Here is a 26014-nt window from a genome sequence, read left to right on the forward strand (position 1 = left end):
TTTTGTAAACTATGCAATTATCTTAGAACTGTAACTTTCAAGGTAAGCTAAAAAAAATTCCTACATATTATGGACCTCTCCTATCTAAAAAGAAGTAAAATTAGATGCTTAACATATTTAGGGGACCTTCATTTGGGATATGAAAGAAATGAATGAACTAAAAATGTCGGTGCTACCTAACAATTATCTTAACACTTTCAGACTTCCTGTTGTAAATATTTTGTAAAGACCCTGCTACTGTCCTGAAACTAAACTCATAGTAATATAACTTACTTACAAAATTTCAAATATCGTATAATGCCTTCCCTTCTTATAATATAAAAGATAAAACATGTTAATATATTGCAGTGTAAATACTTAGACCTTACTACATTGGAACACTTAATGAGATAGAGCAAGGACTACAAATATAGGCTGAGTATGCATGGGTGGTATAGGTGATTCAAATATAGTAAGTGCCATTAAACTGGTGATCTGATTTTCCAAGACGATTAACTTTTGATAGAAAGTGTGCCTCCTTTTTATTTGTAAGATAAGTATAATACTGAAAAATTCAAATATTAAAAAGAAAAGTATGCAAAAAAGACCTTTTTATTTGTAATACTGTGTCCAGAAATTTCCAGACATTCTTACAGACTTGTGAACTACCCCTTGAAGGTGGTAAATGCCCTCCTTCTTACTTTGAGAACCACTGTTGTATAGAAACACCTAGTGTTCTATATGAAGAGAACAGTGGGCCAAGGACTTAGCTCAGTGGTGCCTCTGCCTGTCTCGCAAGCACAAAGTCCCAAGTTCAATCCCTGGTACTAGAAAAGAAAAAGAAAAAAAAATTTTTTTAAATAAAATAAATAGGGTCGGGGATCTGGCTCAGTGGTTCCACTGCCTGCCTCATAAGCGCAAGGGCCTGAGTTTGATTCCCAGTACCAAAATAAATAAATAAATAAATTAATTAATTAATTTTTTAAAAAGGGCCAGGAATTTAGCTCAGTGGTGCCACTGCCTACCTCACAAGCTCAAGGTCCTGAATTTGATCCCTGGTACCAAGAAAACAAAGGGAACACTACTGACTGATAAAGGGAAGAGTTTTTAAAACATTTTAATTTATTGGTAGTTCTGTGTTTGTTTTGAGCAAGTTGTTTTATACCCACATGTGCTCTGGAACCAACCAGGAGCTTGTGAATTGCTTGGTCTTTGGTAGAGGTATTCTTGTTGTGGAATAGTTTTATTCTTGGTAAAACGTAGCTAGAATAAAAGACTTGTGAATACTGTATATAAGAAATATGAGTAGTTTTAATAATTTTTACTTATCTTAAAAGATGACTGCTTTAAAAAAAATAATGACAGTGTACTATGTTGTTTCTAAGAATTTTAAACATAAAATTCACAATAGTAGCACAAAGAAAGGATGAGGAGTAGAAGTAGATTACAAGGCTCTTGAAGCATGTGTGAAATGGGATAATATCACATTAAGAGTGTGATAAATGATGTACTGAAAGTTCTAAAGTAACCATTAAAAAAAAAAAGAATGAAACAAATCCCAACAGGGGGCAACTAAAAGACAGTGAAACAGATAAAGTGGAATAATAGTCTAAATAATAAAGTCAGAAAAAGCTGGGGAAAGTGATCTCTGGTAGAAGGTCAGATAAGTTCCACGAGCTGGTGGTTTATACTCCCCTCTCCCAGAGCTGTGAGCATTGAAGGTGGCCTAATGTCCTTTATATTCAAAGGGCTAGTACAGTTTCTAGAACTCAACCCTCTGTATTGGAAGTCTTTGCCAGTACTCAGGGAATCTCCTACTTTGTACACTACTCTCCTTTACAGCTTCCACAGTTACTTGGCACCTGTCTCTGTTCCGTCATTTTTAGCTCTCTGAGAAGAAAAGGGTTAATGCTTTGTCACTAATTTCTATATATGCCAATCCAGGATATAGTATGATAAAGTAGAATGAATTGAGCTTTGATATTTCTTTCTGATGTCACAACACTGCACCTTTTTTTCTTCCTCTGAATTTAGAGACATGAAAAATGCTGTCATTGGAAACAACAAGCAGAAAGCCAATCTCATTGTTTTAGGAGCTGTTCCAAGGTATGTTTGGTATCTAATCCCCTTTTCTGCCATTCACGCTATATTTCAGATATATTTTTTTTATCCTCAATATTAAGACCCCCTTTTTAATATTGTCATTTCTATTTTAAAAATGAGTCCCCCCCCCTTTTTTGTTACTGGAGATCAAACCCGTGATCTTGTGTTTGTTTGCAAGGCAGGCGGCAGAGCACCACTGAGCTTAATCCCCAGCCCAAAATAAATCCTTTTTTTTAAAAAAAGGAAATTCTTTGAAGTACATGAATTATCTCTCAGGGGAAAAAAAATTTAAAAAAACATATATATATTTATATATACACACACACACACACACACACACACACAATACCAGCAAGTGGAATAAGAACTGAATGTATTAATACATTAATAATTTGGAAGACCATTGACTTATAATACAAGAGTTTGTTGGGTACCCAAGCAGTGTACACCAGCTTGATACTTTCTTCGCAATCTCCTTAGAGCTTTTTGCAGTTTTTGTGTAGGTGGGTGGTTTATTAGAATTATTAGGTTATTAGCATTCTCAAGACCTTTTTGAATTCAAAGAGAAGAAACAAACCTCCTTAATTTTTCTTTCCTACTTTTTTTCCGATTTTAATAATCTCCTGTTTTTTCAGTTAACATAGAAGTTTGATTTATTCTTCTGATGACCTAGTGTACTTCATTTTGGCAGGCAGTAGTACTTACATAACTTCTCCTTACTGCCTTTGCTACACAAAACTAAGTTTTATATACAGTTACTATAAGTTTTTTATTCACAGTTTTTTTCTTTTGATACAGGGTTAATGGTTTTAATGTTTTTAATATCAACGACTTCAAACATATTCTTAATAGTCACAAAGCTCTCAGCAGCTTTTCTTAGGGGATTTGTGTTTTAAGGAACATAAGGATTCTACTTTAGAATATAAGGAAGATGATCATAAGTGGTAAAGGGTTAGGGTTTAGAAACTACTTGTTTGGCAAGCTGGGCTACATTGGAAGTGGGAGGATTTTCTCATTTTGCAAATGGAAGATTTGGACAGAGAAGAGTGCTTTCTTTCCATGCTTGAAGAGCTGATAAGATCTGAGTATTCTATAATTTAGGCTAGCCCTCCACTGTCTGAACATCACAGTTCTATTCAGGGCCCATTTCTAGTTTGAATTTAATATGCAACAGTGCCTGTTATTGGGAGTCTTCATATTTTGAAGAGACTACCCCAAGAAATAGCAGATAAAGGATTATAGTATCATTTCTACAGAGACCTCATGTATGCAACTTTCACATCTTTAGTTTGATAAATTGAGATTATTGTAATAGCTCTTTTGTTCAAAGTGAAGAAAATCTCTTCTGGACTTTTCCCAAATGTTTCTCTACTGCATTAGCAGATGCTATAAATAAATTACCATTACCCAGAAGGATTCAAAAAAATCTCAGCCAACCATATTTCTAGTTTGTAGAATATACTGGTAGCCTTCTGTTAATACATTGTTTGATCACATTAATTTACTTTTGTTTTTTCAGTCTCTTTATCAAGTTCTTTCTTTTTAGATTGTTGTATTTGCTTCAGCAAGAGACATCAAGCACTGAGCTAAAAACTGAATGTGCAGTGGTACTGGGAAGTCTTGCTATGGGTACTGAAAATAATGTCAAGTCTCTACTAGACTGCCACATTATCCCTGCCTTACTGCAAGGTACGTAGGAAACCATTTTGTATCAGTAAAGATTAGAATTAGTTTGCAGTGCTTTAAATTCTGGTTGAAAAGATGAATCTCATATAATTTCTGTTAATAGGACTGCTGTCCCCAGACCTGAAGTTCATTGAAGCTTGCCTCCGATGCCTACGTACCATCTTTACCAGTCCTGTCACTCCGGAGGAGCTATTGTATACAGTGAGTTTTGGATGTTTTCGAGTCATTAATTATATTTCACTAATAGCCTACTCCCAACTGGCTTAGTGTTTCCAAATTCTTCTAATTGATGTGTGGAAAAGTCTCAAGAAGTGTTTGAGTGCTTCCTTATTTATAAATATCACATGTTTTAGGCTTTGTAAATAAGTGAACAATGGTTTCAGACCTTATGGAATTTATAAATTGTTGAAAAGAAAAAGGGCCCATTTTTATCTCTTTATGTGACTCAGCAAGAGTGTATATTTTATGCTACTCAGTTGGGGTTCAAGTCCTAGAAAGCAAGTTTTGTAGAGAAGATAATTTTTTTTTCACATTGAGTTTATTGGTACATTTTAGGTATACAGTACAGTTACATTCATCATTGGGATCTTGTGCCTTTACATGACAGGTCTTGGTTCTCATTTTTCCCCCTTATCCCTTCCATCCCTTCACCTCCTCCCTTCCCTATTTACAAATACTTTATTTCTATTTTTTTGTTTTCTCATGTTTTTTTTTCCTTTTCCCTTATTACCTTTCCCCTGCCCTTCCCATTTCCCCTACTCTTTTAGCCCTTTTCTTCCCATTTCACATTGTCAGTTATATCATTAGGATCTTATGTACCATTATAGTTTTTCACTCCAGAGAAACTATTTGGTATTTATACTTGTGTGACTTATTTATTCACTTAGGAATATATCCTCAATATGTATCCATTTTTCTGTGAATGACTCTAATTTCTCATTTTTTATGGCTGAGTAGTATTCCATTTTATAGAAAAACCACATGCTCTTTATCCATTCTCCAACTGATGGGCAAATGGGCTTTTTCCAAGTTTTAGCTATTATCAATTACACCACTGTAAACATGGGTATGCATATATCACTGTGATATAATTCTTTTAATTCTTTTGGAAAGATAGCTAGCAGAGGGATGGCTGAGTAAAATGGAACCTCTAGTCTCAGCTCTTTGAGGTATCTCCATATTGATTTCCATAGTGATTGCACCAGTCTGCACTCCTACCAACAATGGAGAAGGGTTCCTTGCTCCACACAACCCCACCAACATTTGTTATTGTTTGATTTCTGGATAGCAGCCATTCTTTGTGGGGTGAGGTGGAATCTCAGTGTTGTTTTTATCTGCGTCTCTCAAATGACCAGTGATGTGGAACATTTTTTCGGGAAGGTAAAATTTAACCTGGGTCTTAAATGGATAAGATTCCAAGAAGTAGAGGAAGGAGGCCATTTTAGGAAGGATTGGTGTAAAAGAACTACAGTATGTTAGGCAGAATGATTTGCTATGGGAAGGTCATCATTATTTCAGCTAAAGAGATGGGCCAGAACCAGTTTGCTTGCCAGGCTAGAATCAGAGAGTACCTGTGAGAGAGAACCCAAAGATGTTTGGAGTCAGCTGGTGGTTTTGAAAAGCCTCAGGGATTATGAAGGGATCTTTTAATCTATTGATAGAATTCTTTTTTTTTTTTTTTTTTTTTTTTTTTTTTTTTTTTTTTTTTTGTGGTACCGGGGATCGAACTCAGGTTCTTCCACTTGCGAGGCAGGCCACCGAACCACTGAGCTAAATCCCTGGCCCCCTATTGATAGAATTCTTAATGAAAATTATCTAGGCCAATATTTAAATAGCTTACCTACAGTCTAAATTTAAAAATATATTTTCCATTGCTTTGGCAAATACCTGAGAACTAGTTTGTGTGTGTATGAATCCTGAGATAAATGTCACAGCAGTTACCCAAATGTAATGCCCTCTGCTTTCTATCTATTGTTTCTCATTTTCTTTTTAAAATTATTTTTAATTTTATTGGTACAATTCAGATTTATATAATGATTCTATTCATCCTAGGGAATTTGTACCTTTATATGATATATCTTGATTTCTTTTTTTCCCCATTAGCCTCCCTTCCCTTCAACCCCTTTCCCCCTTCTTTATTTACAAAATCCCATTTCTATTTTTTCCTTCTTATTTTTCTTTTTTCTTCCTTCCTTTCCCCCCTCCTCTCTCTATTCCCCCTTCCTATTGAAATATTTTTTTTTTCTTATTTCACATTGTCTGTTACACACTCTGGTCCCTATTTACATTTTCAGTTTCTTATACAAGAGAGACAATGTAACATTTACACATGTGTCCATTTTACTTCACTTAAGAATATAGCTTCAAGATGCATCCGTTTAGCTATAAATGTCTCAGCTCTCCTTCTTTATGGCTGAGTAGTACTCCATTGTATTGAAAACCCACTTTATCTGTTCATCAGTTGATGGGCATTTGGGTTGTTTCCAAGATGTAACCACTATAAACTGTCAGTATAAACATGGGTGTGCATATATTGCTATGGTATGAAGCTTTAGATCAGTGGAACAGACTTGAAGACACAGAAACAACCCCAAACACACTCAGCCACCTTATCTTTGACAGAGGGGCCACACACATCCAATGGAAGAAGGATAGCCTCTTTAATAAGTGGTCCTGGAAATACTAGCTTTCTACATGCCGAAGACCACAATTGTACCCATGTCTCTCATCTGCACTAAACTAAAATAAAAATGAATCAAGGATCTAAATATTAAAACAGAAACACTAAATCTTCTGGAAGAGAGAATAAGGAGAACTCTTGAGGTCATAGGGGTAGGAAAAGACTTCATGAATAAAACCCAGACTGCATGGGAAATAATACAAAGAATTAACAGCTGGGAATCTGACCCTCTTAAAAAGCTTTTGCATTGCAAAAGAAATAATCAACAGACTGGGAAAATTCTAGCCAGTAGTCCCTCAGACAGAGAACTAATATCTAGAACATATAAAGAATTGCAAAAAATTGAACCCCCAAACTGAAGGACACAATCCAAAAGTGGGCATCTGAAATGAATAGACAATTCTCAGATGAAGAAGTACAAACAGCACATAAATATATGTAAAAGTGTTCAACATCACTGGTCATCTGAGAGGCACAAGTTAAAACAATGCTGAGATTCCACCTTATTACAGAAAGGATGACTGCTATCAACAAATCAGCCAATAACAAATGCTAGTGGGGTTATTGGGAAAAAGGAAGCCTTCTCTACTGTTGGTGAAGACTGGTGCAATCACTGTGGAAATCAGTGTGAAGGAAGGGTCCTCAAAATATTAGGATTAGAGGTCCCATTTGACCCAGCTATTCTTCTGGATTATCTGGGTATCTTCCTGAAAGAATTAAAAGTGCATTTTCTTTAAAAGTGTGCCAGTTGTGATTCTGAGCTCATCTGAAGAATTAGTTGTCAAATTGGATGCATACAAATCAGAGCTATTGAGATCTTATCCAGAATAAAGTATTTCACGAATATAAGCAAAGAGAGCCATAGGTAAGGCAAGCATGTAGAGGGACATGTTCTGTGACTTCATAGTCCATCCTTTCTCCATTAGACACATACTCATCTGTCTTCAGTGATAAAAATGGTCTGTGAGATTTGTGCATCACTTTACACAGTAGTGTCTAAATTATGAAACATGAAACTTTTTTTTTTTTTTTTAATGGTACTAGGGATCAAACTCAGGACCTTGTGTGAGGCAGGCAGTAGACCACTGAGCTAAATCCCTGGCCCTGAAACATCTTAATTTTTAATTACTCTGAGTTTTATCTGGCATTCTTCAAGAAATCATGCCTTATAAATCCATAGATTGTGTACTATAACAGTTCTTAGCTGAGCATGTCCCAAAATTACTTGGAGGGTTTATTGGGGTTGCCAGATCCTACCTGTAGAGCATCTGATTAGTATTCTGGTGTAGAGCCCAGGAACTTTCACTTCAGGACTACGGAGAGCATTCTACTTAAAGCATTCCAGAGAGAGCGACTTGACTAGTATTCTGTTTCCCTGAAATCATATTGTCGTATTTTCAAAGAAGTTAAACCAATTATCTTTTTGCTGTACTCTAGGAATTTCTCACCCACAACAGCTCAGGGATAATAAGTGGAGTAATTGATACTAGCCAGGTGTTTGAACTCCTTCAGTCCCTGTAAACTGATTCATGCCCCACTAGTGGATCATGGCGCACAGTTTGGAAAAGTCTGGTTTAGGCCAACTTTTTTACAGGAGAACAGTTAAGACCTAAGGAGGTTAAATTTATACAGTGAGATCATCTAAATTATGAAATGTCTCCCTTTGCCTCAGAGATTTTTATGCCTTGGAGATAATAAAGAATCCTAAAAAGTATTAGATGGAGGGTGAACTGACAGAGAGGTCTTTCAGTGTAATTGACTGTGAGTTGGCTTGTAACTCACTAGCTGTAAATGGTAAGTCAAGCACTAAGTAGAGACAGGATAGTCTAGTCAGAAGAGGGTAGGATTTCTAGTTTTAAATCCTGTTCATAAGATGGGTAATTAAGATTTTTGGCTTTTTAGGTTTTTTGTTTTGTTTAGTTTTTTTTTTTTTTTTTTTTTTTTTTTTTTTTTTTTTTTTTTTTTTTTTTTTTTGCTTTTGCTTTTTATTTGTTGTTTTTGTTTTGTGGTATTGAGGGGTTAAACTCAATGCCTTCCCAAGGAGCTGTATCCCCAGCTTTTTTTAACATTTTGAGGTAAAAAAATTTAAATTTTTTACATTTTAAGCTACCCAGGCTCAAATTTGCAGTCCTCTTGCCTCAGCCTCCCAGAGTGCTGGAATTACAGATGTGTGCCACAATACTGGATTTATTTAACAGTTCTTTGCCTTGTTTAATCATCTGTAAACTGCAGGTATATAGACACAGTTGACAGGGAGCAATTGTGATGATGCAGGATGGGTTATATTGAAACTATGGGAAATTGGTGACTGAGAGAATAGTAGAAGAAAGGGAAAAGGCAGAAATAACTTTTAAGACTATAATACTGTTTTTACCTACTGCCTGTTTTGTCTTTGCTTCTCACTGCTTCCACTTCTTCTGCAAGTGGAACCACTGTTTCCCCTCCTGTTTTAATGTTCTCATTTTATCTCTTCCTTTTCTTTTTATTTAATACTTGACTTTGTTTGAGGGATTCTAAGTTTTGCATTTTGTTTTTTAAGCTGCTTGTGACAACACAGAAGGCTATACTAACAAAGAAAAGATTCCACTTTTAGAGAATCAATAGCCTTTTATTTTCCTACTTAACTTTTATATATCTTGGTTGTCCTATCCCAGTTATACATGTTTGTTTGTATGTGGTGCTGGGTTTGAACCTTGAACCTCATGCATACTAAGCAGGTGTCTGCTATTGAGCTGTATCCCCAGCCTTTACGCTTTTTTTTTTTTTTTTTTTTTTTTTTGAGACAGGGTCTTGCTGTGTGGCTCAGGCTGGTCTTAAACTCACTATGTATTTCAGGCTGGCCTCGTACTAGCTGTGATCCTCCTACCTCAGCCTCCCGAGTGCTAGGATCACAGGACCATGCCTGGGCCTTATGCATTCTTTTATTCCTTGCCCCATTATTTTTGAAGGCTTTCAAATTGTGTCTCTGGACCAGAAAAATAAGCCTTTTGGGAAGCCAGTTATGATGCAGACTCTCAGATCCTACTTCAAACCTATAGAATCAAAATGTATTTTTGTTCTTAAGAAGCATAGTTCCAGCACTCCCAACATTTCTTTTTTTTTTTGGTACCGGGGATCAAATTTGGATGCTTGTGCTTGTGAGGCAGGTAGCAGAACCACTGAGCTAAATCCCCACCCCCCGATTAGAAGGCTTGAGCTAAGTCTCCTTTCCATCTGTGGTTCAGGCCCAATTCTCTTTTGATGTATAATTTCTTTGGCATCATAAAAGGAATTCTTGGAGAACACTGCAGCAAGGTGAGTTGATTGTTTTCTTTCCTAAGCCACTATCTAAATGTCAGTAGTAAGCACATAGTATTTGGGCTTTATGTGAGAAGTTGCTAATCATGTAAATTGTTTTGTGCAGATTATGCAGATCAAAATTGTCAAATTTTTTATGTAGTAATTCTTACTTATGAGCTATTATTGTATAGTTTATTAATCATTTCACATTGTTGTTTCAAATCTGATTCCTGTCAAGTCTTATTGAAATGAGACCGTTGTATTTTGAGGATATAGGCTTTTTATGGGAAAGAGATTGAGTTTGCTTTCATTATATTTCATTTTGAAACAGATATGAAAGTCCCTTTCCTTGTTCTTTGTCTAGACAGTTTCGATGATGATGTTGCTTTTGTTCTGCTTTCTTCCCTGATATATTGCCATTTTGATAACAGGCTCTTGTGTGCACCTGTTCATAGAAACACTTTGTCAAATATATGCCCAGTGTCTTAAGTTTCTTGTTGTCGTTCTCCTTTTCTTTCACTCCAGGATGCCACAGTGATACCACATCTCATGGCACTGCTTAGCAGGTCCCGCTATACCCAGGAGTATATCTGTCAGATCTTCTCACACTGTTGTAAAGTAAGAACCAGAGTAAATGTTCTCTATAATATAACATCTTAGATGCCCTTAAGAGATGTGTGTTGTTTGTGAGTCTCTCAGAGATAACCTATACATACATAAGTAGACTTATTAAAGAACAAAAACAGGCTACTAATAATATTTATTGAAATTCTCACTTCTAAATTGTTGCCACCTCTTAAGCAATTGCTCAGGTTTCTGAGGCCCATTTTGGTGAGTTTAAGACCACAAAAGCTCACACACTTTCCACCCTGAAGCTGCTGCCTCACTGACCAGTAGGCACCTGTAGCTTCATTTGCAGAAAGACAAAATGAGAAACTTACTAAGAATCAAAGGAAGCTGGGGATTTAGCTCAGTGGTGCTGCGACCTCTGAGTGGCAGGTCCTGAGTTCAATCCCTGGTACCAAAAAAAAGATAGAAAACAAAGTTGGTGAAAAACAAAATGCTTTTATCTTCCTGTCTCTATTTTCCTACTCTAAGAAGCAATCATTTTAAAAAGAGAAATGAGAAATAAAGAACCCAAGACACATTCACTTTTCAGCTGTGATGTATTATGTTTCTTCTCAAAACTATAATATTACCTGAAACCCTCCATGATGTGTTATGGTAGGTTAGGGTCTCTTGTAGTTAGCTTTAGAATTTCCCTTGAGTAGTCATTGGTCCTGAGTTGTAAGCATGATGGTGTCATTCTCTCCTGTGGGCATAGGAAAATGGTATGCACATGAAATACAGAATTCATAGTAACTCTGTTGGCTCTGGTAATACACTGTTTAGTAGTTGGAAGGGCATGTTCCATATTTTGGTGAGGTAAAGAGATAGCAGTTGTAGAACTGGGGTGAGGTCAGATATGGCAGTCCCTTGTAGGACTAAAAACAGTGTCTACCATGCTTTTTAGGGTAGAGTTTTGCAAGCAAAGGGTAACTGAGAAATTTACATGGTAGTACATGTAGCTTTCTACATTTAAGTGAATATATCTTTATTAAAATGAATCATACTTTTCTTAATGTATTATTTATTTTCTTTCAGGGGCCAGATCATCAAACAATTTTATTTAACCATGGTGCAGTTCAGAATATTGCTCACCTATTAACCTCACTGTCCTACAAAGTAAGATGTTAAAAATATGGCTAAATTTTTATCTTGTTTTTGGTGTACGGAAAGACGCCTGGACAGGCATTATGATCAGTAGTAGTATTTTATCAGTAAAATGTTAGAGTTTTATGCTACCTAACAATTTTCTTTTATTGAAAAAAGTTGGCCTTGCATCTCTATTTTGTTTTTGTTTATTTTTTTTTTAAGAATATGATTGTGCTGGGCCAGGGATTTAGCTCAGCGGTTCGGTGGCCTGACTTGCAAGCGCAAGGACCCAAGTTCAATTCCCAGTACCAAAAAAAAAAAGAATATGATTGTGCTAATGATTTTCACCTCTTCAACAGTATTTCAAGTCTTTCCTGGTTAAGTTTCAGTGCCAGAGTTGCTGCTTGAGGTGATGCCTTCAAATATATATATATATATATATATATAATCAATAGCTGGTTGTATCAGGAAGGATACAGGAAGAATACAGATTTCTTATTTGAAGCCTTTATTTAGCCATAGTGACTCAAACTCATACACCTACATATACATTAACATTTAAAATGTATTGTTTTGTGTTTTGAGTTAAAAAGTCAAGAGTTTCCAGGCTTATTAAATTTTTCTTTACTGCCTTTTATGTATACATTATTACGCATTGAGTTCAGACTTTGGCCAGTCGTTGTTGCCCAACTACCAAGCTTTAGTAAATATTGAGACATTATCCTTTTGTTACATTAGAGCTGGATATAGCAGAATGGGGAAGCAGTCACTTGCTCTTTTGGTCTATAGTTTTATTTCAGGTAGGGCCTGCTAATATGTCTGTTTTCCCTGCCTCAGACATCTGAAGTTTGGTCTTGGGAAGAACTCACAAGAATAGGAATGGGAATGGAGCCAGCTTGAAACTTAACCATAGGCTGGAGAAGGAAATCTACTTTCTCTGCCCTATGCTACAGAGGTCAAAATCAGTTAGCACTTGCATATTAAGAAACAGTGGTCGGGCATCTATTTATTGTCCTGTCACTTTGCCATTCTTAGGTTTCATTAATTCTCCCTGTTCTTTATTTCTCATCCTTTCTGCGCTAGACTTACTTTAACAAATTTGAAAACTTTTTACAGCTAAGAAAAAGCTGTGACTTGAGGCTTATAGCTAGCAGGACGTGGGCATCATTTTTCACTCTTGGAGCTAGGACACAATGGGGACCCAGGAATGTGGGAAGTAGTCCACCTGGGTGTCCAGTGCTCTTTGGCCAAGACAGAAATTTGGTCTGTTTCAGTCTCCCAGGAAATTCTGAAGCTAAGCCCCTAGCACATGTGAAGCCTAAAGATTGTGGAAGGGAAAGTGGTCGTATTAGTCTTTGTTTCACTGTCTGTGTCATTAACCTATTCTGTGTTCCACCAGTGGGCACATGTACAGCATTGTCCAGGTGAGGAACAGGGGTTTTTTTTTACACTCCGTATGAGTGCCTGCCAACTTCATAAGAAGGTTGTATGTAGAATCAGCCTCAGAAATAAGGATGAAATTATCTGATGAAAACTAAATGGAGAGAATGAAAAATAACAGCTGTCCTGGGAATTCTGCAAATAGTAAAACATATTGCATGTGATTAGTAGATTGGGCCCTTGGTACCATTCCAGGCCAGTAACCTAGTTTTAAAGAATAATAGCACAATTCATGAATATTTTAAAAGTTAAATTAGTCCTTCTTAAACTTTTATTCTTATCATCATTTCCCCTGTTCTTTGCCTCCATCCTCTATCACATACACATTTCCAAGAGTAATTTTTTCATCTTCAATTCTTGAGTTTGTAGTTAGAGAACAAGAAATGTTCCATTTGAAAGAAATTTGGTAGTTATTATTAAGTTCCCTGTCTTATAAAAATTGTTATTTAATGTTCTTTTAAATTTGAGTACAGACTTATCTTAGTTATATTACTACTTCCCCCTCACTTTTTTCTTTTTTATTGCTTCAATATTAATTTAAACCTTTTTCTTTTTTTTGGTACTGGGGATTGAACTTGGGACCTTGTGCTTGTGAGGCAGGTGGTAGAACCACTGAACTAAATCCCCAGTCCAATTTAAACTTTTTATAATGAACTTTTACTGTACTCTTCAGATATACAGGTATTTTTGTTATTCCCTTGAGACCTTCTTCTGTGTTTTGGGGTTTTTTTTTGTTGTAGTTTTGTTTTGTTTTTCTCCAGTACTGGAGTTTGAAGTGGGAACCTTATGTATACTAAGCAAATTCATACCACTAAACTACACTGTATCCCACTTTTAGTTTTTTAAGCAGAATTAAATAGTTAACTTATTCAGAAGAAATATTTAGATTCTGAGACACTAAAATCATATTTGAAAAATAAAATAAATGCCTGTTTTATTTGTTCATTTATTTTTACAGGTTCGAATGCAAGCCCTGAAATGCTTCTCAGTTCTAGCTTTTGAAAACCCCCAGGTATCCATGACCCTGGTAAATGGTAAGCTGAAACTTTCGGTGGCACCTCTGCATGGTTTAATTTTTGAATTTTGTAGATTTAAAGAATTTCTTTAATCTTTGTTGTTTGTTTTATTTCTAGTTTTGGTTGATGGAGAATTGTTACCGCAGATATTTGTGAAGATGTTACAGAGGGATAAGCCCATTGAAATGCAGCTCACGTCAGCAAAATGGTAAAAGTCAAAACAGTATGGGAAGGAATAGTGTTTTATCAATACAGAGTTGTTGTTGTTGTTGTTTTTTAATGTAGAGTATTTTTTTGTTTGTTTTGTTTTTGTTTTTGTTTGGTACCGGGGATTGAACTTGGGTCCTTGCGCTTGCAAGCCAGGCCACCGAACCGCTGAGCTAAATCCCCGGCCCTAGAGTGTTTTTTGGACAGTCGAATTTTCTCACTTCTACTCCCCATCTTGAGATTTTGAAATTTGAAAGTCATGTGACTGTCACATTATAGTAAATGGATGTCAGTTTTTTATACTGTTGGTTTATTACAATGTGCAGAACAGGAACTTTGATGTAACATCTATGACTACAAAAAAGTATTACATCTTCAGTTTACTCTCTTTGTATTTCAGTTCAAATAAAACAGATTTAGATCAAATGTAACCAACATGTATTATGCTGAATATTAAGCCAGAAAAATATAAAGACAGAGAAATATGGAGTGAGAATTGCAGTTGCATTATCAATACATTAACAAATATGCTGAGCACCTGTTGTTCAGGGTTCTAATTTTATTTTGTAATAGAGAATTGGGACTTTTTTGTTTGTTTGTTTTGTGGTACCAGGGATCGAACGCGGGTCCCTGTGCTTGCGAGGCAGGCAGTGGAACCACTGAGCCAAATCCCTGGCTGGAATTGGGACTTTTTGATGAGTCACTCATGATCATAAATTTTATTTATTTTGTGTTTTTGTTTGCTTGACTTGTCTTCAAAGCTGACTGAGCCTTTGCCTTTGTTAGTAAAGTGATACAGGTTTTTTAAAAAGTCATAACAAAAAAAATTGAATAAAAGTCTATATTTTTCCAGCCATAACAAAATCATGATAAGCCTCACAATAATAATAGTGAGAGAGATTTTACAATATGAGTTGAAAAATTCTAATACCTGGCATACTATTTATATGACTAAATTTCAGATAAGAGAATATCAAAATCTCCCTCAAAGGTAGTACTATACTTGATTTTCTTGTATTTACCATAAAATCTTAAAGGCAAATAATTTTTCTTTTAAAATCTTAAATCTTAAGCACAAACTTACTTTCTGTCATTTTATTCCAGTTTAACTTATATGTGTAGAGCTGGAGCAATTCGGACAGATGACAGCTGTATTGTATTAAAGGTGAGCTAATTAATTCTCTGAAACATGAAAATTATATAGTGTTAATACATATTGGATATGAATTTGGCATTGCTGTTTCTTTTTATATATTTCTTTATGATTTGTGTCTATAACATATAATATTAAAATACCATTCTTTTCAGTGGGATGCAATGTAGCTTTTAAAAATTGGTTTTAGATGTATTTGGAGCATCAAAGTGAAATATTTATTTCCTTATCACAACTTCTTCATTTTCTGGTAATTAGGAGGAAGAAGAAATTATAAAAGTGTTTAAGCAAAATGGAAAATATACTTTAATCCTTGATTTTTCACTCAATTTACTGCACAGTGTTGTAGGCAGTTTGCCAGTTCTACAGGTAAAGATTTCATTTCACCCTCACAGCTACAAAAAGTTTAATGAAACAGTATGTACCACATTAAAACAACTATCATCATTGTGGTATAACAAATGTAACCTTATCTTAAGAAAGCCTGGACAAGAGTTCATCCCTAAAAGTCCTAAGAACTAAATTCTGGTTTTAATACCTCCACTACTGACTGGCTTGATGTCCTTTATTCTTTTGTTGCCTCAGACTCCTGATTATGAAAATAGAGTCAATAATTCCCACTTATCTACTTCACAGTGATTTTGAGTAGCAGTATATTAAATACATTAAAATACCTTATTTGCTGTAAAGACAAAGTAAGTATAATAAAATTGGTCTTGGTATTATTTTATGAATGTGAATTCTCTCATTATCATTGTCCAAGGATAAAAGAATATTAAGACCATTTTGCTTTAGTCTTCAGTGAAAAGTTGATTTACTTCATGAAATCTGAGGATCTCCCAAGTAAACAACTCTGCATTAGAATGTTGAAGGCTTCTGTACAAGTCACTGGTTTATTTTCTTCTCTAACCTTTATTTTGTCATTGGTAAGATAGATTTAGTAGTATATCTTTATGTAGTACTTGCAGACATTAAAACTTAATGAATGCAAAACTTCATGAATTTATGGAATCAATAAATATTAGTAATAGTATTGTTAGGAAAAGAATCGACCTTCTCTAAAACATAGAATTGAATTTTAAAGCCTAATAGAAATCAATAGTGAATAATAAAGTGCTAAATTCTGTGGTGTAAACATAATAAAAACATAAAACAGCAGAACACAGTTGATGCAGTAGTTGAAGAAGGCTTTCTCTAACTCAACATTTCAATTTCTACTTTGACATTATCCTTTAAATTGGATTTACTGCCCCTAGAAATAGTAAATACATGGCATATTTTTATTGAGAGCCTAATGTAGTTAAATTACCAAGATCAGTGCCAAGATTTTTGAAGGATTTCAGAAGTAAAATTGAACTAGTGGATACCACAGTCATTCCAGCAAGTTCTTGGGAAAGCCTAACAGCTGCGATTGATGCATTTAACTCACATTTTAGGAGAGTTGTTGGACTCTAAGAAAGGTGAGATCACTGAATTTTTAAAGTTGTATTTTGTTTTTACAATTCTAGATTTTAATCCCCAGAACAGAAAATAAAAGTCATCTCAACTAGTCTGGGGATTTAGCTCAGTGGTTTCGCTGCCTGCCTTGCAAGTGCAAAGACCCGAGTTTGATCCCTGGTACCAAAAAAAAAAAAACAAAAACAAAACAAAAAAAGTTATCTCAACCATCTAATCACTAAAGAAAAGATGGCATACTTTATGGCAATAATTCCTGATTAAAATACTGGATCTTTTTTAGGTAAATAAATATGCAGAAACAGAACCATCAAATATAATTTACTAGGGATGCCTAAATGTGTTTTATTAGTTTTTCAACAAAGCTTTAGTCTTATCATAAAAGCATATTAGAGCTTCTAGTAATACAGTTGGTACAATTAGAGTTTAGTGTGCCAGCACAATTGATTAATCTGCACTGAATTTTATTTGGTTTTGCATTTTAAAAAACTTTTGTCTCTGAAAGTCAATATAGGAAATAATCACAAACATGACTTCCAGTACAAAACATTGTTGATTCATCACTGTATCCTCTTCATCAAGGTTTTGCTTTAACAAAAGACAAATAATTAATCTCCCTACCTTTCAGACATTGCCTTGTTTGGTTCGAATGTGCAGTAAGGAAAGATTACTAGAGGAGAGAGTTGAAGGAGCTGAAACACTCGCATACCTGATTGAGCCAGATGTTGAGCTACAGAGAATCGCTAGCATAACTGATCACCTCATTGCCATGCTTGCTGATTATTTCAAGTATCCCAGCTCTGTGAGTGCCATCACTGATATAAAAAGGGTATGTTCTCTTTTACTTTTTAGCAGCTGAAAAGAGGGATTTTTAAAAAGTTTTTCTTACTGCTCACAATTTTGAACCAGTTGATAATAATTGTAACTCGAAGACCTTTTAAATAAAGGCGTCTTTTGCCTTTGTCAACATAGATGATACTTTAGTGAATTTTTAAAAACCAATTTGTTTAATGTTTATTTTCAGGAAATTTTTTTATTAAGCATACGAGCATGAAAAAAGAAAATTGGCTCTCAAGTAAACCCCCATTATATCAACTTCACCCAATCCTATTCAGAATCATAGAATCATCTCAGTTGCTATATTTTCATGCTTTAGGTCAAAGATGATCTTTTGTTTCAGGTGACTGAATGATCTCATGTTACAGTCCACTATAATCTTTCTCTTTTGCTTCATTTTCTTGTCTTTTCTTTCCATTTTTCTTTTTCATACTGTGCTTTGGACCTACTAGAGAGAGCCAATGCAATCATTTGTTTTGAGACCACCTAGGACCACCTAGTTTGGGGTCACCAAGGACCAAATAGTACAAACTTTTTCTGAAAATATAAGTTCCTTAGAATTGACAGATAACTGCTTTTAACTTGTTGCTTCTCAGCCTATTTTCCATATCCATTTCTGTAAGGCTAAGAGATTCTACAAAGGAAGTTTTTTTTAAGACAGTCATGGTATGCTTCTTAATTAGTGAGCGTTCAGTACTACTTCATAATTATGACTTTTTTTTTCTTTTTTTTTTTTGGTAGGACCTTGTGCTTGGAACCACTAAGCTAAATTCCTGGCCCAGTTATGACTATTTTTGATGCCAGTGTTCTCACTGGTAATCATCCTTTTGACATTCCCTGTGCTTCTGAAGTCCTTAAATCTTATTTATCAGGCAAAAATTCATTAGCACTTAATGATGAAAGTAAACTATTAAAAATATGTCTTTTTTTTTTGTCTTAGGAAGGGCATAAAATAATATTGATGTTTGTACTAGTAATGTATACTGCTCTCTGTTTTAAAGTTATGTGCCTATTCTTCCTTTAGTAGTATTTTTTTATGTAGTAGAGGTGATAGGGAAACCCTAACCATGGTCTCATAAATATTCTTAGGTTTACTCCCCTGATGAGGCAAAGAAAATGTTTTGTCTGGGCACCAGAGTGAGGAAATATAGTTTTAAGAACTGCTGGCACGAAGTTGTATAGCTCATTTAACTAAAATTTAGGTGATCATCCTTGCTAGTAGTGTTGTTGTTTTTTTTTTTCATTTCCACCATAGTAAAACCAGGACAATAATTTTCTTAAATGACTTCTTGTTACCAAATTTGAGTAAGTTTGTTTTATCATCTTTAATTTTGGTGGTAGATTTTCCAAGGAGTTCTGACTACAAAAGTGCATTTACCCCATAAAGAAAAGTCTCTCCTATTCATAAACATGAGATTTTTATGCTATATTAGTCCAAGTCAGAATACTGTGTAAATTACGACTAATATGTAGTTAGGACTTTATGGGTACTTTATAATTTAACCAAAAATAAGTATTGTATGTTTTAAAGTTTCTCCCATAATCTATCAATACCTGCTTTTGATTAAGACAGTTTTGGAGCTACTTTTTAAGAATTGCCTTAGGGCCAGGGATTTAGCTCAGTTCTGCCGCCTTCCTCACAAGCCCAAGCACCCAAGTTTGATCCCTGGTACCAAAAAAAAAAAAAAGAATTGCTTTAGAGCTACTCCAAATGAGTTTTTATTCATTACTTTGTATTTTGTGGAGTTTTCCTTACACTAAATGATATTACCCAGGTTGATTTTTGTATTGTTACACACTATAATCCATGACAGTTAAAATAAAACTCTTCAGTTGCTGAAGCTATAGACAGCTGTCAGATTTTTCTAGCCGATATGCCAGTTAGTTCTTTAGGAAGTTTCAAAAGAAGTTCTTAGAATGTTTTGAACAGCATTTACAATATGGAATAATATTAACTTTCCAAGGTAACTCCTTTGAAAAAAGTGGTACTCATTTGGATGAATAAGTTATAGCTTTTAGTTTAAAATTATCTATATTATTGATATGTCTTGTATAGTTCATAGACTGGTTCATAGTTATTAAAAATACTTGAAGATATGCCTCTTTTATTTTCATGGTAGTTTGTGGATAAATCAGATTTATAGAAAAATCAGTAACTAAGCCGTATATATGTTGAAAGGTTCCATTAATTATATTAAAGTAATCATTCTCTAAAAATCCAAGACAAGAAGGAAAACAAATGCCCTGAACATGTGTTAGATAATCTTAATAGACAATAATGGTTACCACAGTATATTGTTTATTGAGAGTTTTCACAAAAGGGTTCCCTGTTTCCATAAGCTTCTTAAATGCTGAAATTAGACCAATACTATTTTTCCTTGTAGGAAAACCTCCTGAAAACATCAGTGGGATAGCATTCAGTTTATCAGCTGTAGTCTCAAGCCAGAAAGGCCTCAGTTTGCCTTCTATTTTAGGGAAGCAATTCAAAGAGCCACTGCAAGTAAGCATCAGAGCCACTAAAACCACTATATTGGAACCCTGAATTTTTAAGGGCCAAGACATTCACAAAAGCTTTTCATATATTGGTGTCAAACATTGTGGAGTTTCTCTTAGCAGACTGCATTTCAGGTCATGCTAACTCAAATGCAGGAAGATACCAGTCATAAATGAGCAGAACCCAAAAATAACTAGAAAATTCAGTGCAATATTAATGTGTTGGTTGTTAACGAATTTTTTCTTCATACTCAGTTTTTTTAATTGAAATTTTAATTTATGGACTGAATTGGAACATTTCTTTTTTCTCTTTCTATAGCTTGATCATGACTTAAAACATGCTCACGAACTCCGCCAGGCTGCATTCAAGCTCTATGCTTCTCTTGGAGCAAATGATGAAGACATCCGGAAGAAGGTGAGTCTGGGAGAGGGGCGTCCCCCAGTCCTGACAGCCAGCAGGCAGGGAGTGACATCAACCTGAAAGTCGTGGTGAAGAGCACTAACAGTGACTGTTTGAATATAATAAAGCAGAGTGACAAAAGGCATAATTGAAGAATGAATGGGACCTGGATTTGGGGGGTTGTTTGTTTTTAGAACATAGAATGGCACGGCCATGCTGGAATGACAAATAACTGGCCTGCTTTTTTGTGTCATTAATATGGATTATTATGTTGCACATTTTTGCATGTGTTCTGATAAAAATCAATTTTAGCACTGTGAAGCTTCAGACACCTTGAAAGACCTAACATTAGAATTGTAAATGTTATTTATGGAAATACCTTCTAATGCCATTGAGAAGTTCAAATCTTTATTGTACATTGTTCTTTGATATGTGGCTTAGTTTTATGTTTTTAAAAATTTTTTAATTTTAACTTTTTTGCTACTGTGCAAGATTAATGTGAATAAAATCTTTGTGGAATGATGATTTTATGTTTAGTGAGTGGTCATCTGAATTTTCCAGCTCTTCAAAAATGTGTCACCCTTAAAATACTACAGTCCAGTCTAACACTGAACTCATGTTCTTTATAAGAATAGTACTATGTAAGAAGTAGAGTGTAGTGTTCTGACTTGGCTCCCTCCAAAAACCAAAGGCTGAAGCTTACTACTCAAAAACACTTGTAATCTAATATTCTACACAAGGCTTTCAAAACCATCTGTAAGTACAACTACATGTTTTAGGAGAGTTATTTACTGAACATGGCAGGTTACTGAGTCCTCCCATCTATATTGGTATTTTAAGGAACACTAAGAGAGAAATCACAGCGTATTGGCATTTACGATGGCTTAGACAAGTACTTCAGGTCTCTAGAAAGAAATATGGAAAAACTTAAGTTTGTTGAAAGAAATAAAAAAAGAATTATCCTTGAAGATACCGAATTAGTAGCAATAAGATCAGATCTGTGAGCAGCTTTCATTTAAAATCAATGTAAAAAGCACAACTAACAAGCTGAATATTTTCCATATACCTCAATCTAGTTTTGCCAACAAGAGGTTTTGATCTCTTTTGAAATTTAGTTTAGTTTTAGTGCTTACCTATAAAAATCATTTTTGAGACATCTAAACTTTAAGCTGTCAATTGTTACTTCAAAGCAAACATACATTACTAGCGATACAATATTCCTTATGTCTAAACATGATTTATGGGTATTGACACTGGTCTATTTTGTTCACTTTAGACATATAGTACATTACAAGGGAAGGGGCATTTATAACTTAAATACAGTGATTTGTTTTTGAATGGTTATTAAGGCCTGTTGGAAACAGAAGTATTTGACTTACTCTTACAGCTTCAAAAGACCATGTCATAGGCTGAAAGGGAGACAGAGAGATCATAATGGGAGGAAATAGGATGTCCATATGTACTTCTTTGTACTTTTTTGTTAATAAACTATTGTTTTGGAATTAATGACTTAATTTGTGATATCATGTTCTAGAAATATTTGCACCCTAACAATCTAATCAGTAGTCTATTAAAATTTGTATTCATAATATGTGTAATAATATCCTGGTAAGGCTAACTCCTGGTTATTTCTGTAGAAAGATTATAAATAAAGAATAAGTTATAATTATTATAGTTTTTGTGTGATAAAAATGCTGTGACATTCTTATGTGATGGGATTATATAGTTTTTTTAGGATGATATTTAATTTCTTGGAAATTAAATGTTTTAATTAACTTAGAGTTGATAGTATATACTGATGAGAAATTGTAAAATTGAAAATATAATTTTGTGATAAAATCTACTTGAAGACTGGTTTTAGGAGTGAAAAATCCTTACTATTAGTGTATAAAACTGATAAATAACTTTTGAATACATTTATTCTATTTTTTAAAAAATTATTTGGCTAGATTTTAATTTACTTTCTTTATCTATGAAATATTTTTCTTTTATCCTATGCCTTATGTCCTTTGTATGCCTTTTTGATGTAGATTCTTAAAGTACAATGTTTATTATTGTTTTTTTTAAGGTAGTATTAATACTTGCTAAGATTTCAGTTAACTAAATTCATAGTCTGAAAGAAATTTAAAGGACTATGGAACCCACCCACCCCCGCACCCCATCCCAGCCTGGCCACCACCAAAAGGAGAAAAAAAAAACTTTCAGAAAAAAGATGAAATGTTCAGTTGGTCTGCTTTTTAAATTGAAAATGGGAACATAATTCAGTAAATAACATGTGCCCCATGTCCTACTATGGCCTGTTAAGGAAAGGAAGTAGAACAAAAAAGAGAAAACAAAAGCAAATAGATAACTGAAATATATATATAAAGAAGGACACCAGCCTTCTTCTTCATGTAACTTTATCTTAATGCTTCTAAGAACTTGTAAAGGCCTGCTGTGTTTTTATTTCTTACTATCTTTCCCTTGGAGCAGACAAAAATTAAGCTGAAGACTGAGTATGACTTCTAAGTTAGACATTTACCATCTTTACTTTGGAGCAGTGTTGGTATGATCCCATGAAAAGAAACCAGCTGTTCCTGGAACCTAATTACTATTCAATAAATATTTGTTGAATAAGTATAGAAATAAAAATGCAGAAATCACAGAGAGTGCATATTTCCTTGGATATCTCTATATCCTGTGCAGGGAAAAGTAGGTATTTTAATTCCTAGCTTTACATCCTTTATCATTCTGAGACATACTTGCAAATTTTCTGACTTTTTTGCGATGTCCTGTCAGAGAGTGAAGGAGGGTGGTGATGCAGAATTCTGCAGATAAGAGTGAGAAGCGTTACCATTGGCTGTGACATGAAGAGGGAGAAGAAAACCAAGAAAAGATGGAAGATCACTGAGCTTGGCAACAGCTATAGTCTGGTCACTTTTCAAAGAATTCAAATTACCTGTAATAATTCTGATTCTGAGTAGATTGTAGTTAGGAGCATAAATTGTAGTAAGAGCATAGACGGAATTGAGAGCTCAGTAGAAGAGTGCAAATTATGATAGTAATAACTGCACTGACAACAGTGCCAAATGAACATTAGCTTTACTCCCTGTCAAGCAAGTTTGGTTTCTAATGATAGCCTTTACCTCATATTAGTGATGATAAGGAAACAGAAGTCCAGGTCATAGGGCATTAAAAAAGGAGAGAAGTCACAATGTGAAGTAATAACTGTTTTAGATACTGGCTCACCAGGAAATGGTTAACAGAGGGAGAGGCAGCAGTGACAAATGTTGTAATTTTGAAGCCGGTTCTATAACAGAGAATTTGCTCTTATGAAGATTGCTAGATTGATACCTAAGGATCATCAATTAGATTGGAAATTGAAAAATGATTATTTCTCTTTTACCCTCTTCAGGGAACTAGAGTTTGTTAAAAGTGGTGTAAAAGGTAAATTGAAGAAAATTAGTAGTAGTATAAGTTGAAATGCTAGGAAATTAATAAATTAGCCAGGATATTTTATTTTGATAAAATACATATTACAAATGTTAGATGAAGTACTTATTGTAGGCTTTGCTCTCCTGAGGCATCTAACAGAAGCCTTAGAAAAGCTTTTCTCAGGCCAGGGATTTAGCTCAGTGGTTCTGACATCTACTTTGCAAGTGCAAGGATCCTAGTTCAATCCACAGTACCAAAATAAAAAGCTTTTTTTTTTCTCTTACATTTGAATACTTAATTTTAGCTCAAGATACCTTTTGAAGAACTAGAATGTAAGCTCCATGAGAGCAGGGATATTTTTGTTTTGTTCATTCTCAACTCTACAACATGGTGCATAGTTGACAATAAATATTTGAAGAATGAATGAATGGATTAAAAACAAACAATTGGATGAATGAACCGTATTGCATTCTTCAGTACCCATTATAAATTACATATGGTCCTTTTTCCATCAGGAACTTTCCTAGCCTCACTAGCAATTTTATAAGTATGTACAAAGAGGAAAATTTTAAAGGTTGAAAAATATATATTTGATCATATGTATGGAATTTCACTATTCTTAGCATAGAGAAAATGCAGGGAATTCCTATTTTTCAAGAGATAGGCAATCCCCAGGGACCTATCTTCTCACTTGAATATAGGTGAAAGAGAACAGAATTTATTTCAAAATAATTTTTACTATTATTTCTTAGTTATGAAATATAGAAACTTTTTTTTCCTTTTTTTGGATTTTGTTTTTGTTTTTGGTACTAGGGATTGAACTCAGGTCCTTGTACTTGCAAGGCAGGTGGCAGAACCACTGAGCTAAATCCCTGGCCCTCCTTTTCTAATTTAATCTAAATAATTTATAGAATTCACAAGAGTGAATCTTGACTAAAGTTTCTAGGCATAAAAATTGTGCCTTGGCTTATAAAAATTAACCTGCCCCTTCAGAATCATCGTATACTGTGAAGTATTATTGCACCTTTATAAAATACCTTACTACTTAATGAATATGTGGGATTTTAAAGAGGTCAATAATTTATTCAATTCTACATAAACTGACTGACCTCCATTATCCAGTGGGTAAAATGGGGGAGCAAGTTGAAAGGGGAGATAAAAGAGCCATGAAAAAGCTTTCCAACTTAACATTTATAATAAAATCTGAGTAAGTCGGAAAAATTTAGCTCAGTAGTACTGCTGCCTGCCTCCCAAGCACAATGTCCTAAGTTCGATCCCCGGTACCAAAAAAAAGAATTTGCTGAGGGCTCGAAGAAGTGTTTGAAACCAGTTTAAATGTACACGTTGATATCTGTGGGGCTATCCTTGAATCAGTTTGTAATTTAATAACTTTAGGGGATCACTTGTAATGCTTTAATAAGTACTTTTTATTTACATTTCCAATAACAAAACAGAATCTTAACTTTTTGTCCTTTATGGGAAGAAAAGTCATCCAGTCATAGGTTTATCTAATGTATGTGGAAAAAAATAGGTAAAGGTGGGATGTTTTTTCTTCTTTGCCCGCTTGTTTGTTCTCTCTCCTCTTTCTCTCTGTTTTTTTCTTTTGTTTGTTTTTTGAGACAGAGTCTCACTGTTTTTCCCAGGCTGGTCTCAAATTCCTAGGTACAAGTAATTCTCCTGCCTCAGCCTTCCAGCTAGCTGGAGCTAAAGTTACCACCACTATGCCTGGTTTGTTTTTTCTTCTTAAACTGAATTATTTAAAAAGAAATGGAAGGGGACAGGGATTTAGCTCAGTGGTTCCACCACCTGCTTTGCAAGCACGAGGACCCAAGTTCGATCCCTGGTACCAAAAATAAAGAAAGAAAAAAATAAATGGATGGATGGAAGATGTATAGGCAGAGGAAGCTTAAGAAAGAGAAAGAAAACAAAGAATAGTGAGAACTTTTTTTATACCCTCTTTTTCTTAGCAAAGGAAGTTATAATTAATTGCAAGGTCACTGTAAGATGAAATATAATGTATTTCTAATATTTAGGGTGAAGTCTGCCACATCACTGTTGCCCAATAAGTGGTAGCATTTATTAGACTATCTTAAATGACTTCCTTCGAACAATAAGAGAAATACTGTGGTTATAAGGGAGTAAAGGTAAACAACATTGGAGTATATGTATAAATAAGA

At 34.6% G+C, this 26014-nt stretch overlaps 1 protein-coding gene across 5 annotated transcripts in view; it reads left to right on the forward strand.

Moving 5' to 3' along the window:
* Positions 1–26014, forward strand: part of Armc8 (armadillo repeat containing 8) — a 93201-nt gene that overhangs the window by 26907 nt on the left and 40280 nt on the right. For all 5 annotated transcript variants that reach the window (XM_010625559.2, XM_010625556.3, XM_010625555.3 and 2 more), the window contains 10 exons: positions 2014–2085; positions 3629–3771; positions 3872–3969; positions 10253–10345; positions 11372–11452; positions 13821–13896; positions 13996–14086; positions 15190–15250; positions 17322–17522; positions 20343–20438. In XM_010625559.2, coding sequence (XP_010623861.1) covers positions 2018–2085; positions 3629–3771; positions 3872–3969; positions 10253–10345; positions 11372–11452; positions 13821–13896; positions 13996–14086; positions 15190–15250; positions 17322–17522; positions 20343–20438 — 1008 coding nt within the window. In that variant the 5' untranslated portion in view covers positions 2014–2017. The remainder of the gene's footprint in view (positions 1–2013; positions 2086–3628; positions 3772–3871; positions 3970–10252; positions 10346–11371; positions 11453–13820; positions 13897–13995; positions 14087–15189; positions 15251–17321; positions 17523–20342; positions 20439–26014) is intronic.

Source organism: Fukomys damarensis, unplaced genomic scaffold, assembly GCF_012274545.1.
Source record: "Fukomys damarensis isolate Sample0158 unplaced genomic scaffold, DMR_v1.0_HiC HiC_scaffold_37, whole genome shotgun sequence".
In the NCBI taxonomy this organism is placed as follows: Eukaryota; Metazoa; Chordata; class Mammalia; order Rodentia; family Bathyergidae; genus Fukomys; species Fukomys damarensis.